This window comes from Planococcus citri, chromosome 3, assembly GCF_950023065.1.
Source record: "Planococcus citri chromosome 3, ihPlaCitr1.1, whole genome shotgun sequence".
NCBI lineage: Eukaryota > Metazoa > Arthropoda > Insecta > Hemiptera > Pseudococcidae > Planococcus > Planococcus citri.
The window spans coordinates 55,154,590-55,168,871 of NC_088679.1; the positions used below are offsets into that span (position 1 = coordinate 55,154,590).

General features: G+C 30.7%; 1 protein-coding gene across 2 annotated transcripts; it reads right to left on the minus strand.

Annotated features, from left to right (window-relative positions):
* Positions 1-816: 816 nt before the first annotated feature.
* Positions 817-13,525, minus strand: LOC135840870 (putative sodium-coupled neutral amino acid transporter 11). Of its 2 annotated transcripts, none has more exons than XM_065357607.1 (8): positions 13,054-13,525; positions 11,487-11,568; positions 3,826-4,035; positions 3,364-3,616; positions 2,541-2,611; positions 2,278-2,439; positions 1,829-2,079; positions 817-1,737 (listed from the first exon to the last, which is right to left on the minus strand). In XM_065357607.1, exons 1-8 carry the CDS (start codon positions 13,129-13,131, stop codon positions 1,519-1,521), a joined length of 1,326 nt encoding a protein of 441 aa, XP_065213679.1. In that variant the 5' UTR covers positions 13,132-13,525; the 3' UTR covers positions 817-1,518. The 2 variants fall into 2 exon arrangements, with proteins under 2 accessions (XP_065213679.1, XP_065213678.1); XM_065357606.1 differs by lacking the exon at positions 13,054-13,525 and adding an exon at positions 11,813-12,037.
* Between the last annotated feature and the right edge of the window lie 757 nt (positions 13,526-14,282).

The following is a 14,282-nucleotide window of genomic DNA, read 5'->3' on the forward strand; positions in this document are numbered from 1 at the left end:
AATCCAAGGCTGAAGTTTCACATTTAAAGTCCAGTCCTGGTATCTAACTGAGATCGCAGGTTTCATCGGTACTTATTATTTTGACCTGTTTTTTTCTGGTTCAAATTGAAATGTCTTCACGTGGTTCTTCAGCAAGTTTTAAGAAATATGGATGATTTTTCTGACAACTTTTTTAAAATAATTTTAGAGACTTTTTTTTCAATTTTATTTCATATTGTTCGAATTCTCAATAGATTGGTAGGCTGTAAACAGATTGAAACTTCAATTTTTAGCATATCTTCAGTTTTTTTTTTCTTTTTTTTTCCGTTAATGAGTCCGTGGTATTCTGGTAGTGGCAAAAGATACGAATCAATAATGATAGATGATTTTGTATTAAAACTCCTACTTACTTACAAATTATTCTTCATTCAGTCAAAAAACTAGACCACTATTGACAAAATCAGAAAATATTTTGATTCATCTGACATATAAACCCCAATTTTTTGCAAAAAGTGACGCGCTATGAATTTTTTATCAAGCTTTTTAAAATTAAGTTGGCAATCATTCAAATTTCAATAAATTCAAAATTGTTCGACGAAAATTATCTGTAGAATGTTATTAATCCTGGTCATTTCAAAATTTCTAAACTAAACTCTTCTTCATTGTTACTGAAAAAAAAAAGGAATAAAGAAACGAAAAAATATACCTATGCTAAGAAAAATGTTTGTTTAGCTCAGCCAGCATTTTTCTCAAACATTTGATACAAAAATGCAAACCTATTTTGATTAATACTCGTTTGAGGGAAGCTTTCACCCTAATTAAAACATAACTAGTAAGTAACAGCAATAAATAAATAAATTTTATTTACAAAAAAGTGTATAAAAATAACAAGTGTCATTTTCTTGAATAAAAATAAAATGATAAAAACAATCACGTCTGCAGATGACCACTTGATAAGGTACTACCTACGCGTGTTGAAATTCTGACTATCGACCAGTCTGTATAATATTACATCTAAATTTTTTTAGAAAAAAATTTAAAAATTTAGGTTTTCAAATTCACGCCTGTTATTATATTAGAATTTTCTAAAAACGTCATCAATATCATAAAGTGTGGAATAAATGCATTAAAGTGAAAAAAAAGGTGGTGACGTTTATTCTTCAAAATTAAACCCCCATTAACATTTAAGATTGAATCAAAATTATGATGCCCTCACAGGAAAAGATGGAAGTAAATCAAAGCTTTTCATTCCAATAGGTATTCACGGAAATACCATCAAAATCAAAATATGTATTAGCCGCAAGGTACACAATTCTTCGAAAGCTACAAAAATACATTAAATTCATCGTGGTTCATCTAGATGCGTTTTGATTGATAACTAAATACATATTTATAATACCTAAGATTTCTGACTTTTTGACGAGTACATCTACAAAATTAAAATAATTGAGATTGGCTTACTATAATATGTAGTTGATACCTTTAATATCAAGGTACCTAGGTACGCAACGAAAGTATTAACCGTATGAATTTGACTGGTCAGCGGCTACAGTAAAACATATCCCTATTCTTATTACAGCTCAAATATTGCGTCCAATTTCTCAGCAATAATAAACTACCGACGATTGCGGTGAAACATCCAAATATAGCCAACAAAATAGCAGGCATTTTTCGTTTGCTTAGCAACGGGCCATCTTCCAATCTAATGTAGATTACTGCTGGTAATACAAATGCTAATGGTATCGCCGAAAAAATACCCTGTAAAATTACAACAATCATTAGATGTCAATGAGTCGAACAAATAATGAGGGATTTTTTTATCAACTATATCGAATTTTGAAAAACTTACGTTTAATTCGAGTACAATTCCGAGACAACTGGTCGTAATGGAAATCAGATATGTACTCAAGACTAAAGTTAAAGTGATGACTATGTGTTTGAAGAGTGATAATTCGTAATGAATTGGACCAATTAATTGCGTTATTACTGATCTCGCTGTCATGCATTCGATAGGATAAGCGAATAATACGGTGAAGGCGAAAGCAAATCTGGCCAAATTGATTAGATCATCGTTCCAGCAATAGTTTTGGAAAACGTCACCTGTACAGAGAAGAGAAATAAATTAGCTCGTGGGCTAACAAAACAGTATAAAATGGCCTACTTTTTTTCGCCATTTTTGAAAATTTTACGCATCCGCAAAGTACCTATTGCAATGACAATAGCTCATTTTATGTTTGAATTTATGGATGGCGTATCTCACATGGATATGGATATTTCTTTTTTAAGGTGATGCAGTACCTTCTGTGTATCCCGTGAAGGTAACATAACCAGAGATTCCAAAAACGCAGAGTATTATTAACGAAATGGTAACTGAAACGCAGGTAACTTGGTTCCATTTTTTTTGACTAACGTTTTCAATTGACTCGTATAATAAGAACACATTGTGGTGGCACATGAAAGCTGCAGAAAATAAGTAAAAGATTATAAAATAGATACTTACTAAGTAACTAATTAAATAGGTACTACTGAAAAGTACATGAAAATGAATAAGTAATTCTTACCAAATGCCATGATTCCAAATGCTGAAAAAATATTTAAACTAAAAAATTTATAAGCGTCTTCACTTTTTGGCCTGCGAAAAATACAATAAAAAATTTGAAATTTTTATGGTTAATATACTTAACACAATATAAAGTAGGTACTAGATAGGTCTATTGTTGGAGCTGTTTTTAAATACAAAATCAAAAATCTTGAAATAAAAACTTGGAAAATTTTTTTTCAAAGAATATTTTTACTAAAATAATGTTTAACTTGGAACAAATTTTAATATCCTAATTTGTTGTTCAATAATCTGGTTATCAAGTACCTAGTTGAAAGAAATTAATTTTTGATTTAATTCTCTTTTTAAAAATTTCTTACAAGAAATTATACCTAAATAAATTCAATGTTTTAATTTTTCTTTCAAGTTGTAACATTTCTGATTTTTTTCGACAATCACTGAAATAACAAAGTAGTTTTTAACGACGATCACGTCAAATTCATCAGTTTTCTGCCATTAAAGATTGTATTCGCAGTGGTTTTCAGCAATGTTTATGATATTTTATCATTTTTTCCACTGTGAAACAATTTTTATGGTAGGTAATTTAATGTACTTTTCGTACATATTATAACAATATTTTTATAATATTTTACGTTATTATTTTGTTGGGTACGATTTTAAAGGAGCATCTCAATGAGCTACATTAAAACATGATTTAAGCCAATTTAGAAACATCAAGACTAGGTAGTTCACATTCAAAAATTATTTTTATCAGTATTTTTTTTTTTTTTAATTTTTACTTTAAAATTAAGGATACTTACGAATTTTTACATAAACATACTTACACAATGGTAGATAAGGTTCCAACTCTTATAAATAAAGCAACCATAATGAATAGGATTAGGCCGAACGATATAATCGATGCTCTGGCCAATCCGACTAAATCTTTCTTCAAGCATAAAGGAACTGTTGTGAAAAGCGTTGCGATTCCGATGACAAAATCACGCCGCACGAATACTGAATTCGATGCCAATGAAAATAATCTGACCATTACTTTGGTTAACGTATCGCCAACAATTATATTATAACTTATCATCGCTGAAACAGAATTCAATCAAATAATGTGTAGGTAAAATTGTATTCTGATCTGATACATATCTAAATAATTGCACTCGAGACATTTTGTCAATATGTAGGTAGGTAACTTTTCGGTTCAAAACAGCGAACTGCGTACACAGTACAACGTACAATATACTTGTAACAATATTTACCTAGATGTACATTCAGTAATTAAAAATTTCATTTACCAGTAAACGGATAAACAAACTGCAGAATCGACAACAAGATGAATCCTCCTCTGCCATAAGCTGACTCCATCATACCTTGGTAGGTAAATTTGTTGGATAAATGAGCACATTCTATCATCAATTTCAGCGAATAATCCGTTATAAATGCTACAACCACCAATAGCATCAAACCAGCTCCAAATCCTGCCTCTTGTAAAGCGAATGGTATACCTATACATTGAAAGAAAAAATATTAAGTATACCAGATACCTACGTACATTCTAAATGATATAATTTTTGCAATAATAATTTAAATGTATATTTTTTTTAACACAGTAAAAATGTTCTCCAAATATACAAAGTGGATGCCATTACTGGAAAGAAAATTATGCAAACTTGAGTAGTAATGAACTATAGCCCTTTTCAAAATATTATGAAATAAATTCCCTGATATACGTGTACCTACAATATGAAAGTATCTTAGATTTTGGCTTACTGCCAAATAGGCAATTTTCATTACATAAGTCTGTACAGAAATCACACCGAAGTGGTTATACTTCTGGAGTGGAGACCAGTCAAATAAGAATATTCAGCCTATCATTAAGGTATTTAATAGGTACTTAATCGATAAATAAATCATTCAGATATATAAGTGAAATGTGGTTTGATTTGAATAATTACCCTGTGGGCACGTTTGGCACTTTAGTGCCAGTATTTGACATTGCGTCAAAGTGAGACTGAGACGCAATGCCAATTTCCAGTGCCAGTGTCACAGTGTCAGAGTGCCAGTGTCAGTGCCACTGGCACCGAGAACTGATACAGTGCGTCAAAGTGAGACTGAGACGCATTGTCAATTTACCAATGCCAGTGCCAAAGTGTCAGAGTGCCAGTGCCAGTGCCGGTGCGGAAAAATTTTGAGGAGCTATGTAATTTTCATCTTTTTCTGTCGTTTTTCGATCGTTCTCAGAACAGTGTTGCCTCAGTAGAGGGCTACGAGAGAAATATCATTTTCACCGTTACATCACTTACTCGAAATTTTTCCGGCACCAGCTGGGCTCGAACCTGGGTTCCTCGCGTGACAGTCCGTTGCTTTACCGATTACGCCACCGCGTGAGATATACGTAAGCGCGATAAAGTGACTGTTAGTTGGTTATTGCAAAAAGAATGTGAGTTGCTCTTGCTCATTCATTTTGAGCATGCATCACTCAAATTTTACACAAATTATTTCATTTTGAAAATTACTAGGGTATAGGTATTAATTCTAAAATTAATATCCGATTACAGAAATTCTTATCTGCTGATTTAGTTTTGATTTTTATTCTTTTTTTTCTAAAAAATACTAGAAAGGTTCCAATTGAAATTTTTTTTTTCAATCAAAATTTTCAAAAAGTACATATAAAGCTCAAAAATTTTAAATATTAAAAAAAAACGAAGTTTCATTTGTTGAAAAAGCGCATTTCAACAAAAAATTACTGATAATTTTTTGTGAAAAAAGTTGCAATAAGGTTTCAAAGCAAATTTTTCTCATATTCAAAAAAAAAAAAATCAACATAATAATATGATGAGAAGCTGCTCCTAAAAACTTTTTTTTTTAATATTGAGTTTTTTTCTCAAAAATCAGAGATTTTTTCAAGAAGAACAAAAAACAGATTTTTTAAAATAACGAGCAAGTAAGCACGAGAATACCAAATTTTTTGTAAATTTTATTTTATTTTTTGAAAAGAAAGTAATTATTACGCAATGAAGAAATTTAAAAACTTTTATTTCTTATTAGTGGTGTTCTTTCTGATATATGTTGATCACGAAAAGAAAATTTGTAAGATTTTGAGAAAATTCAGCAAAGACCTCCATTTTAAGTTGAAATTTGCTTAGAAAAACTTTTAGTTTTGGAGGTGCCTCTGAAGAAGGATATTGTAATTTTTATAAAAACTGTGAAATTAGCATTAAAAAATTCACTGAAAAGTATCAAAAATTGAGTTAAAATTACGGAAGATTACGTAAAACATCATTAAGAATTGTAAAAAAAACACACATTTCAAAAGAATTTACTCGTCGAGATTCCCTAAAAAAAAAACATGGTGGAATTTGGCATAAAATGTTAGAAATGAAAAAAATTAAAAATTTGAAATATTGCTCAAATATTATATCAAAATGGAGTAAAGTACCTCATTTGCAAAAAATTTCATGAAATGAGATACTGTAAAATGTAATGTAGAAAGTTCTAAAAATTGTGAAACCTCAACAAAAACATTAAAATATTTTGTAAAAAAAACCCTAGTAGGTAAATGTTAAAAGCGCTAAAATTTATTTTATATTTAAAAATTAAAAAAAACAACGTAAAATTGATCAAGACATATAGAAAGGTGCTTGAAAACATCCTTACCTAAGAAGCCATTACCTATAATAATTAACTTCTGCAATTCAATGAGAAGTCTCGAGATTTGGACAGAATCTCTGAAAAATCGCTTGTAGATCATTAAAAATTAACAAAATGTGATCAGCTCCCATAGAAAACTTCACGAAACTTCTTTTGAGATTGCATAAAAATAATACTCCGAAAATTATTCAACTTTTTATAAGTAGATAAATCAATAAATCGTTAAAATTTAGCAAAACTTTGAGAAAATCGTTTGAAAATTTGTAAAAATGCTATGAAAAATTGAAAATACTTTGCCCCTAACCCAACCTGTTTTAGGAAAAATAGTCCGGTTTCAAAAGATAGTATTTGAGATTCTGAGTCGATCTAGGCCATTTATTTCTTCTGAGCGATTAAAAATTTGCAAAAAAATATCCCTAGGTACTTATAATATCGCCAACTTTGAAAAACATTTCGAAAAAAAAACATCTGATTTCCTATCAATTTTTTTATATTTTTTATCTAATATTTCCCCAGTTTCAGGAATAATGCCTTTCAATGTTGTATTGATATACCTACCTAATTAATGCGAAATATTGGCGAAGAAAAAATTATCAAAATACGAATTTACCCAAAAATATATTTGAAAATTTCCAATCGCCCTATGGAACACTAAAAGTGCTAATGAATTTTGAAGGCTATGGCCTAGATCGACGCAAAATCTTGAATACTTATCTTTTAGAACTGGGTCATTTTCTCCAAAACCACTCACCAGTCTCATTCATTTTAAGGTAATAATTAAACCACTCAAACGCATACCAAAAAAAAATGTACCTACTCGTATCAACAAACTCAATTTCAAACTTTTCATGCATAAATTTTTTAAACTCAACTTTAAATCAAAATTCAATTCAAAAAAAATTGAAAATTTTGCGATTTTTTTAATTTTTAGTGTTTAAGCAAAGTTTTATAAAACCAAAAAAAATTTGTCCTTTGTTTTGTTTTTTTAATTAGAAACTTAGTAAAAATTGTAGGTACAACAATAATAACAATGGTACCGATTTACGAGTGTAAGAACTTGAAAGGTAAATTCCAGTGCCAACATTTTACACTCGAGTGCCGTCGCCTGACACTCCAGTGTCACGATATGACACTGAGTGCCAGTGCCAGTGTCAGAATATGACACTGAGTGCCCGTGCCTGATACTCCAGTGTCACGATATGACACTGAGTGCCAGTGCCAGTGTCCAAATATGACACCGAGTGCCAAAATATGACACCGAGTGCCAAAATATGACACTGAGTGCCAAAATTTGACACTGAGTGCCAAAATGTGACACTAAAGTGTCACATTTTGGCACTTTTACGCTGGCATTGCGTCCTGAGTGCCAAACGTGCCCACAGGGTAGTATATTGAAAAAAAAAGTATCATACTTTTTTTCTAAAAAATAGAAAATTAAATTGAAAAACCCAAAGGTGAGACTGAAAAGTTGAAACTGTCGAAAGGCTACGTATACGAATTTTTTCACTCTACCAGATCCAGTATACCTACCTACGAACTGCATTCGCGTTTTTTGTTGTTGTTGTTTTTTTAATTTTTTTTCAATTTTTTATTTTTTTAGGGGTATAAATACCTATTGAATATTTAAAAACAAAAAAAGTGTTATTACAAAATAAAATAATAAGCTCTTTGAGTAAGTATGGAAAATTATTTAACGACAATATCCAATAAATGTTGCCATCATTCAAGATATTTGTTTGGATGTTTGTATTTTTGCACTCTTATGTTACAATACCTCGAGGCTGTCCATGCTTGAATGCATGAAAACATAATATTTTTATCATAAAAAAAAAAGTAAAAACACAAATAAGTCGAGCAGGTAAATGTAAATATGTCTACTTATAATACCTATGACTAGAAATACCCATAAAACGACCTTGAACACCAATTAATTGATAATTATTCGAATGCAACTTAGGGTGCTTATGCTTACATCAGTTTATAAAAAAATAAAAATTTTAGTGATTTTCTAAAGGAAATTTTACACAGGAAGGCAAGTGATCGGCATAATACGTAAGATGCATTTTTTCTCACCCTTCTCCCTATAAATACAAGAAAGCGGAACTTGACTTGATCAAGATTTCATTTGATCTTACATTTAGTACTTTTTGTCTTTTTCAGACAAAACGATTAAAAAGTGAATTCATTGAAGTTGAAATTTCACTTTCATAAACTTCTTATCTGTTTTTTGTAATTAGACTCGAACTACCGAGAGTCATTGACCTTGTTACATTTTACTCTTAATGTTTATTCTGCAGTAAACAAAATATCATACCTATGTCCTCATGGCTACAGTAGGTTTACGTAGGTACCCACTTTGAATAGGTACATATTGGATTAAGGTGAGATGTCTAGTTGTTTTTGAAAGATAACTCGGTTCGACGACTTTCTGACGTCAATTACATATTAATTGGGAAAGAATTAAAAATACACATGTACAAGTTCTAAGTTATAAACTCATCAGATTGTTGTCACGTTTGAAAAAAATTCCACTGGAAAATTTTAATCGTTATTACGTTACTCGTACCCTTTCCGGGACATGTATCAACAATATCAACATCTTATACCGTCTCGGATGCGGTGAAATGAATCGAGAGCCGATCTAAAGAGGGAAGGGGGGGTCAAGCTATCGCTATCATTAAAGTTGAAAATAAAATATGAATAAATAATAATTTTAGGTTTAATCCAGAATTCCTGCTAGCATAATAAGATAGAATAACCTATCAATTTTTAAATTTTTAGATCTTTACTGGCCTCTAATAATATTCACTAAAAAAATACTAAATTTTTTTTAGGTGGAGAGAGGGGGTGAAAATATTGATTTTTCCGAATAAAACAGTGAGTTTTCAAAGTGAAATAAGAGATAGAATGAGCAATTTTTCACTTAATTTAAAAATTCTCATTATCTCATTTCACTTTTTTGAATTTTTGACAGCTTCAGTAGGTAATGGTTTTTTTTTTGAAATTTAGTTTTTCGATTTTCAAAAAGAAAAAGAGACCCAAGCGAAGCGAGAGCCATCTGTATATTTCAAAGGGTGAAAACACAACATGTTTTTCATGAAAAAGTTTGGTTTTTCCTGGCTTTAAAACTTTAGAATTTGAATAAGTTTTTTTTTTTTTTTTTTTTTAAAGAAACACTGTTTTTAATGTGACGAGCTTATTTTTTGGTTCAAACCAAAATTTGTTATAGCATAGATGTTTGAAAAGTTTAATTTTGAAACAAACAAACAGACTTGAGAGAAACTAATAAGGCTGCGAAAATGTATTATTTAGAAAGTAAATTACCTGCACACCTATCATTTTTTTTTGCAAGAATACGTCAATTTTTCTGTCTTTAACGTTCTTTAAAATTAGATCATGTTTTTGATGCAAAAATTCAGACATAAAAAAAATCAGACCCGAGCCACGCAAGGGCAAACGCTTTCAAAAATTCGTAATTTTCAACTTTAACTGATCTGAAACGAAACTTTCCAATTTAGATTAAAATTTTCAACCAAAATTGGCAATTTTTTTCTTATATTATTCGGAAATTTATCAAATATAGCTTTGTAATTTAGGTATCAAAAAAATCACAATTTTTCCAACTGAAGGCTCATTTTCCAATCTCATTACTTGAATTTTCATGCATTGTGGTGGGGGACAGGTTGCCCCTTCTAAAGATAGAATAGATCAAATAAAACTAGTGAAAAGTTTTAATTTTGATTTTTCGATGGTTCCGCGTATTCAAGCCCTCGAATATTTAACATGATAAGGTGACCTAAACACGTTATCGAATCGTCAAATAGCCTACCTTCATACTTATACTTACATGTTGAAGTACAAATGATGTGAGAAACTTAATATGTAGGTATTTATGTGTAGTGGAAGTAAACGTATCATAATACTCGTATAATAATATGTAAATATGCCTGTTAAATTTACTTTACATTGTTTTTCTCGAAAAGAAATAAGATAATTTTTCATCATATGATTGGTGGGCTTAGTATACATAGACCTCGTACATAAATGTATGTGCGTTGTACCTACGTCATTTATTTTATTGTTCGTTGCATTCTCCTCAAAATAACGTTTGGCACAACTACGTGTAGGTACACATTTTTCTACAAATTTTATTTAAAAATTGCCCACAATTTCTTGAACGGAGACTTTAAGGTACAAAAAAGAAATCGAATTGAATTTTTTAAAAAAAGCTCAACTTCTTGTTTTTTCAAAAGCTGAACTTATTACCTGTAGTACATGTTTACCTACTTCGATTATTGAAAATAAAAATAAACTTAGTTATGTTATCGAATTACCCATCTTTACGTATGTATAATCGATATTTCTATTAGGTATCTAAGTACATGTGTATAAGACTGTAAGTTCTTTAATTAATTAGTGCTCCGTTTAAGGTATCACGTTTTCACGTTAATTGATTCAAAAACTCAGCTCTTAAACCATTTTTGATATTGCAATAATCATTCGGGACCAATTTCTCTGTTTTTAATTAAGTATCTAATCACGAGACCGATAACTACCGTTTGCGTTTCTCTGTTCGAGGTTAATTAATTATTTATCAGGAACTTCGCGAACATAAAATTCATTCATCCGATGGCTAAATAGGTACTTAATAATGATAAAAATGAGCTACTAAAATCTCTCTCGGCTTTAATTTTTTCACCGTAATGATTTTGAAGCGCTCTGGTTGGTAATTGTTTAAAGCACCTAAGTACTCAAGTAAGATGAACTTTGGTAACTTTGGAAGATTATTTAAGTAGGTACCTACGTATCTACGTATGTTGAATGAAAAAACCCAACGATAAAATGTCTCTGTTTGTATTTCGATTGGGAAAAGGTTATCACGTATTTACCTCTATTGTACTCATTTGATTTAAAAAAGAAAAAAGAGAAACATGAAAGTGAGGTAGGTTGAGGTACCTGCATGTGGAAGATTGTATAAAATGAAGAATACCTAACATGATACTTAGGCAGGTACTGTAGACATTAAAAATAGAACAAGTGTCTGATTCGATGGGTACCTAACTAATTTCTTTTTGCAAAAATATTTTTCAGAAAAAAAAAACAACAACAACAACAAAACAGGGTAAGTATGTAGAAGTACATAGGTATGAAGTATCTACTCAATTATACATCATACAAAATATCTACTCCAAATTACATTAAAGTTGAATCTCAATCAGCACGCAATCCTAATAATGAATTGGTCGAGATTTGATTAAATTAAATGAAAAAAAATCCATTTCAACAAAATATTTTTCATACTCACCGATGACTCCACTGCCCACAATACAGTTGATGTAATTGAAACACGCAAACTTCGAACCATTTTTTTTCACCAATTTTTCCGTCTGCAAATCAACAAAGTAACTTTTTTCAGTGATAAAAGAAACGACCATTTTTTTATATGTACTTATGGTGAATAATTCCCTATAGGATCAAAACTCCATTAATTTTAAAAACTTCGCGAAATTGATCTCGTGATCATCTGGTCCAGCGACCAACAACCGTGTGATGAATAATCATTGGTACCTAATAAATTAAAGATAAAGTTTTTAGATGTTGGGCTACTCTATGCGATACCTACTAACGTACCTCCGAATCGTTATCTTCGATGAAGTTCACGAGACAGAAATTTTTCACTGGCCTAATGACGTAGCTTATCATATTAAAAAACATATGTTTAAAAAACTTATCAAAATTTATTTAGAACACGATTTGAATTTTTAATTGAAAATTCTAACGAAACAGGTAGGTGTCGATAATTGTCAAACGACATTGCATGAATTCACCATTGAACTAGTAAAAATGTGCCATGCACTGATGAGTAAATTTTTTCTGGTATTGTTTAAACCTTAGTTAGGTGCAATACATGTGTGGATTATTTACGACGTGTGTTACACTTGTTTCAATACAAATTGTATATGGAATTTAACTATCGAACGTTTTTACGCATAAATGAATGGTTACGTTAAAAATTTTACCAACATCAAGTTTGAACGATGTTTGATCAAAATTTTATTGTTTTTTCGCCGTTATAATTTTTTAAATGTATTTTCACACTAATTACTATACGTTCATTTCATTGTATTGGCGAAGTAATGTAGGTATAGGTACGAGTGCATGCATCGTCATCACTAAGTATATTATACCTAGGTACATTATATTCCTTAACTTCTGTCGATTTGTTTTTATTCAGAATTTTTCCAACGATTTGTCGGAACAACGAGTAAATTACATGTACTCATCTCTTTTAACATGAAATACCCAGATGATACTTTGATATTACGAGTAATTAAGAAAAAGAAGAAATCAGCGTAGCAACAACGAGAGAAAATTAGCCAAATAATAAAGAACTAGGCGAAACCATTGATTAAAGGTCAACTTATATTGATTATTACATCGAGCTGATCGTGAAAAAAGAAACCTAGACGAGCTATCTTCAGATAAGCTTTTATGAATCGAATTCAAAATCTTTTCGCATTAATGAAAACCTTCAATGATTTTTAAATGCTTTGGATAGGTAATTAGGTATAAACTCATATCAATTTATACGTGCTGTAATCGTCGCATGGAGTCTAAAAAGCCCTGCGCAAAACAATTCGTTAGCAAAAAGTTTTCTTTTCTATTCATAAGACATGAGTAGGTAGGTTGAACAATTAAAACTTTCATTTGTTAGCTCCACGAAATTTAAAAAAATATATCTAGGTGTTGTAGGTATCTGTCCATGATTTCAGTTTCAGGGAAACTTTTTTGCACTGCAAATTCTTGATTAAAAAATTGAGTGGGTAGGTATAAATAAATTAAAAGAAACAATAGGTAACAGAATTACTCACCCCGTAGATGCGAATCGAACCATTACGTGCTTCTAAAATACATTTTTTTTCGTTTTGCGAGGTCGAATCGAAACTCATTTTTAGAGCTGTGAATGTGATAGCTTAAAGTTAAGCTTAAGTAAAAACAAATAAACAACCAGTTGTACATTAAATAAAACTTCGTTATCCTAATCAGAAAATGTCAAAGCAGACACGTTTCGATATATAACGTGGAATTCAAAAAAATATGAAGCTTTCAAGCTTTCAGCAATTAGCAAAAAATATCGAAGCGAAAAAACACACGACTGAGTAGTCTCGTTTAGAATTTACACTAAAACTAGATTATTCAATTCATTACTGAATCGAAACATTGTTTCAAAGGTCAAAATTCAAAGATCTTATCTCAGGCGAAACTTTACGTACGATAACGTATCTCACAACAAGAAATCACAGGACGACTTGGTGTTAGCCAAACTAGTTTGCAAATAAAAATATACCTAAGTAAATTATTTTTATCATTCATGAACGAAGACGAAGGTTCGGTTTTCGCCTGTCGTCAATGTCGTCCCAGTTCTGAGTTCAGTTTTCAGTTCATGCCACTTGCCTGAATCATCTGATCACTTCCGTACGCTGCCACCTTACCATTTTAAAATCAATGGTATTTAATTATTTACCTATTTATAATTTTCTAGTCAGCACGTGTATCAAGTATGGATTGGTTAGATAGGAATTTTTTTAAATTTTAAAATAAATTCTGCCTTCCCCTTCGCCAATGAAAAAGAAGATGAACTTGGTAGGTAAAGTTGTTTGCTATGCAAACAGTGTTGCTTTCAAAAATGAAGTAACGTTTTGTCAGAAATAAAATTAAAATAATGCAGTTGTAAGTGATAACCGAATTGCACCATTCATAGAAGAAAATAAATCGTAAATTTGATTATTCACAATTTTTAAGCTCTAAATCCTTCTTGATTTCCCTTCATTTTCTAAAAATTTCCATTTCTCTTCAACATTACCATTCAGTTGCAACACTGAACAATGTTACAAAATTCGATGAACGCGAAGCTCATAAGTCATAACATAACCGCTGGATGTGAAGTAGGAGGTAGACCTACGACATAAGAGTACCTCTAGTACGGTTATTGACCGGATGCGGACGTTAATAACCACGAGGAGGATACACTGATTTGTTCAACGGATAATACTTTTATAACAAATTAAAACCCATGTACAGAATAATACGTTTATTATAA

Coding starts and splice junctions, on each gene's coding strand:
- LOC135840870 (XM_065357606.1), bottom strand. CDS start 11,896: ATGTTTTTTAATATGATAAGCTACGTCATTAGGCCAGTGAAAAATTTC. Junction 3,617..3,825: donor GTTTGTTTATCCGTTTACTG/GTAAATGAAATT, acceptor ATTCTGTTTCAG/CGATGATAAGTTATAATATA. Junction 2,612..3,363: donor GGAACCTTATCTACCATTGT/GTAAGTATGTTT, acceptor TATTTTTCGCAG/GCCAAAAAGTGAAGACGCTT.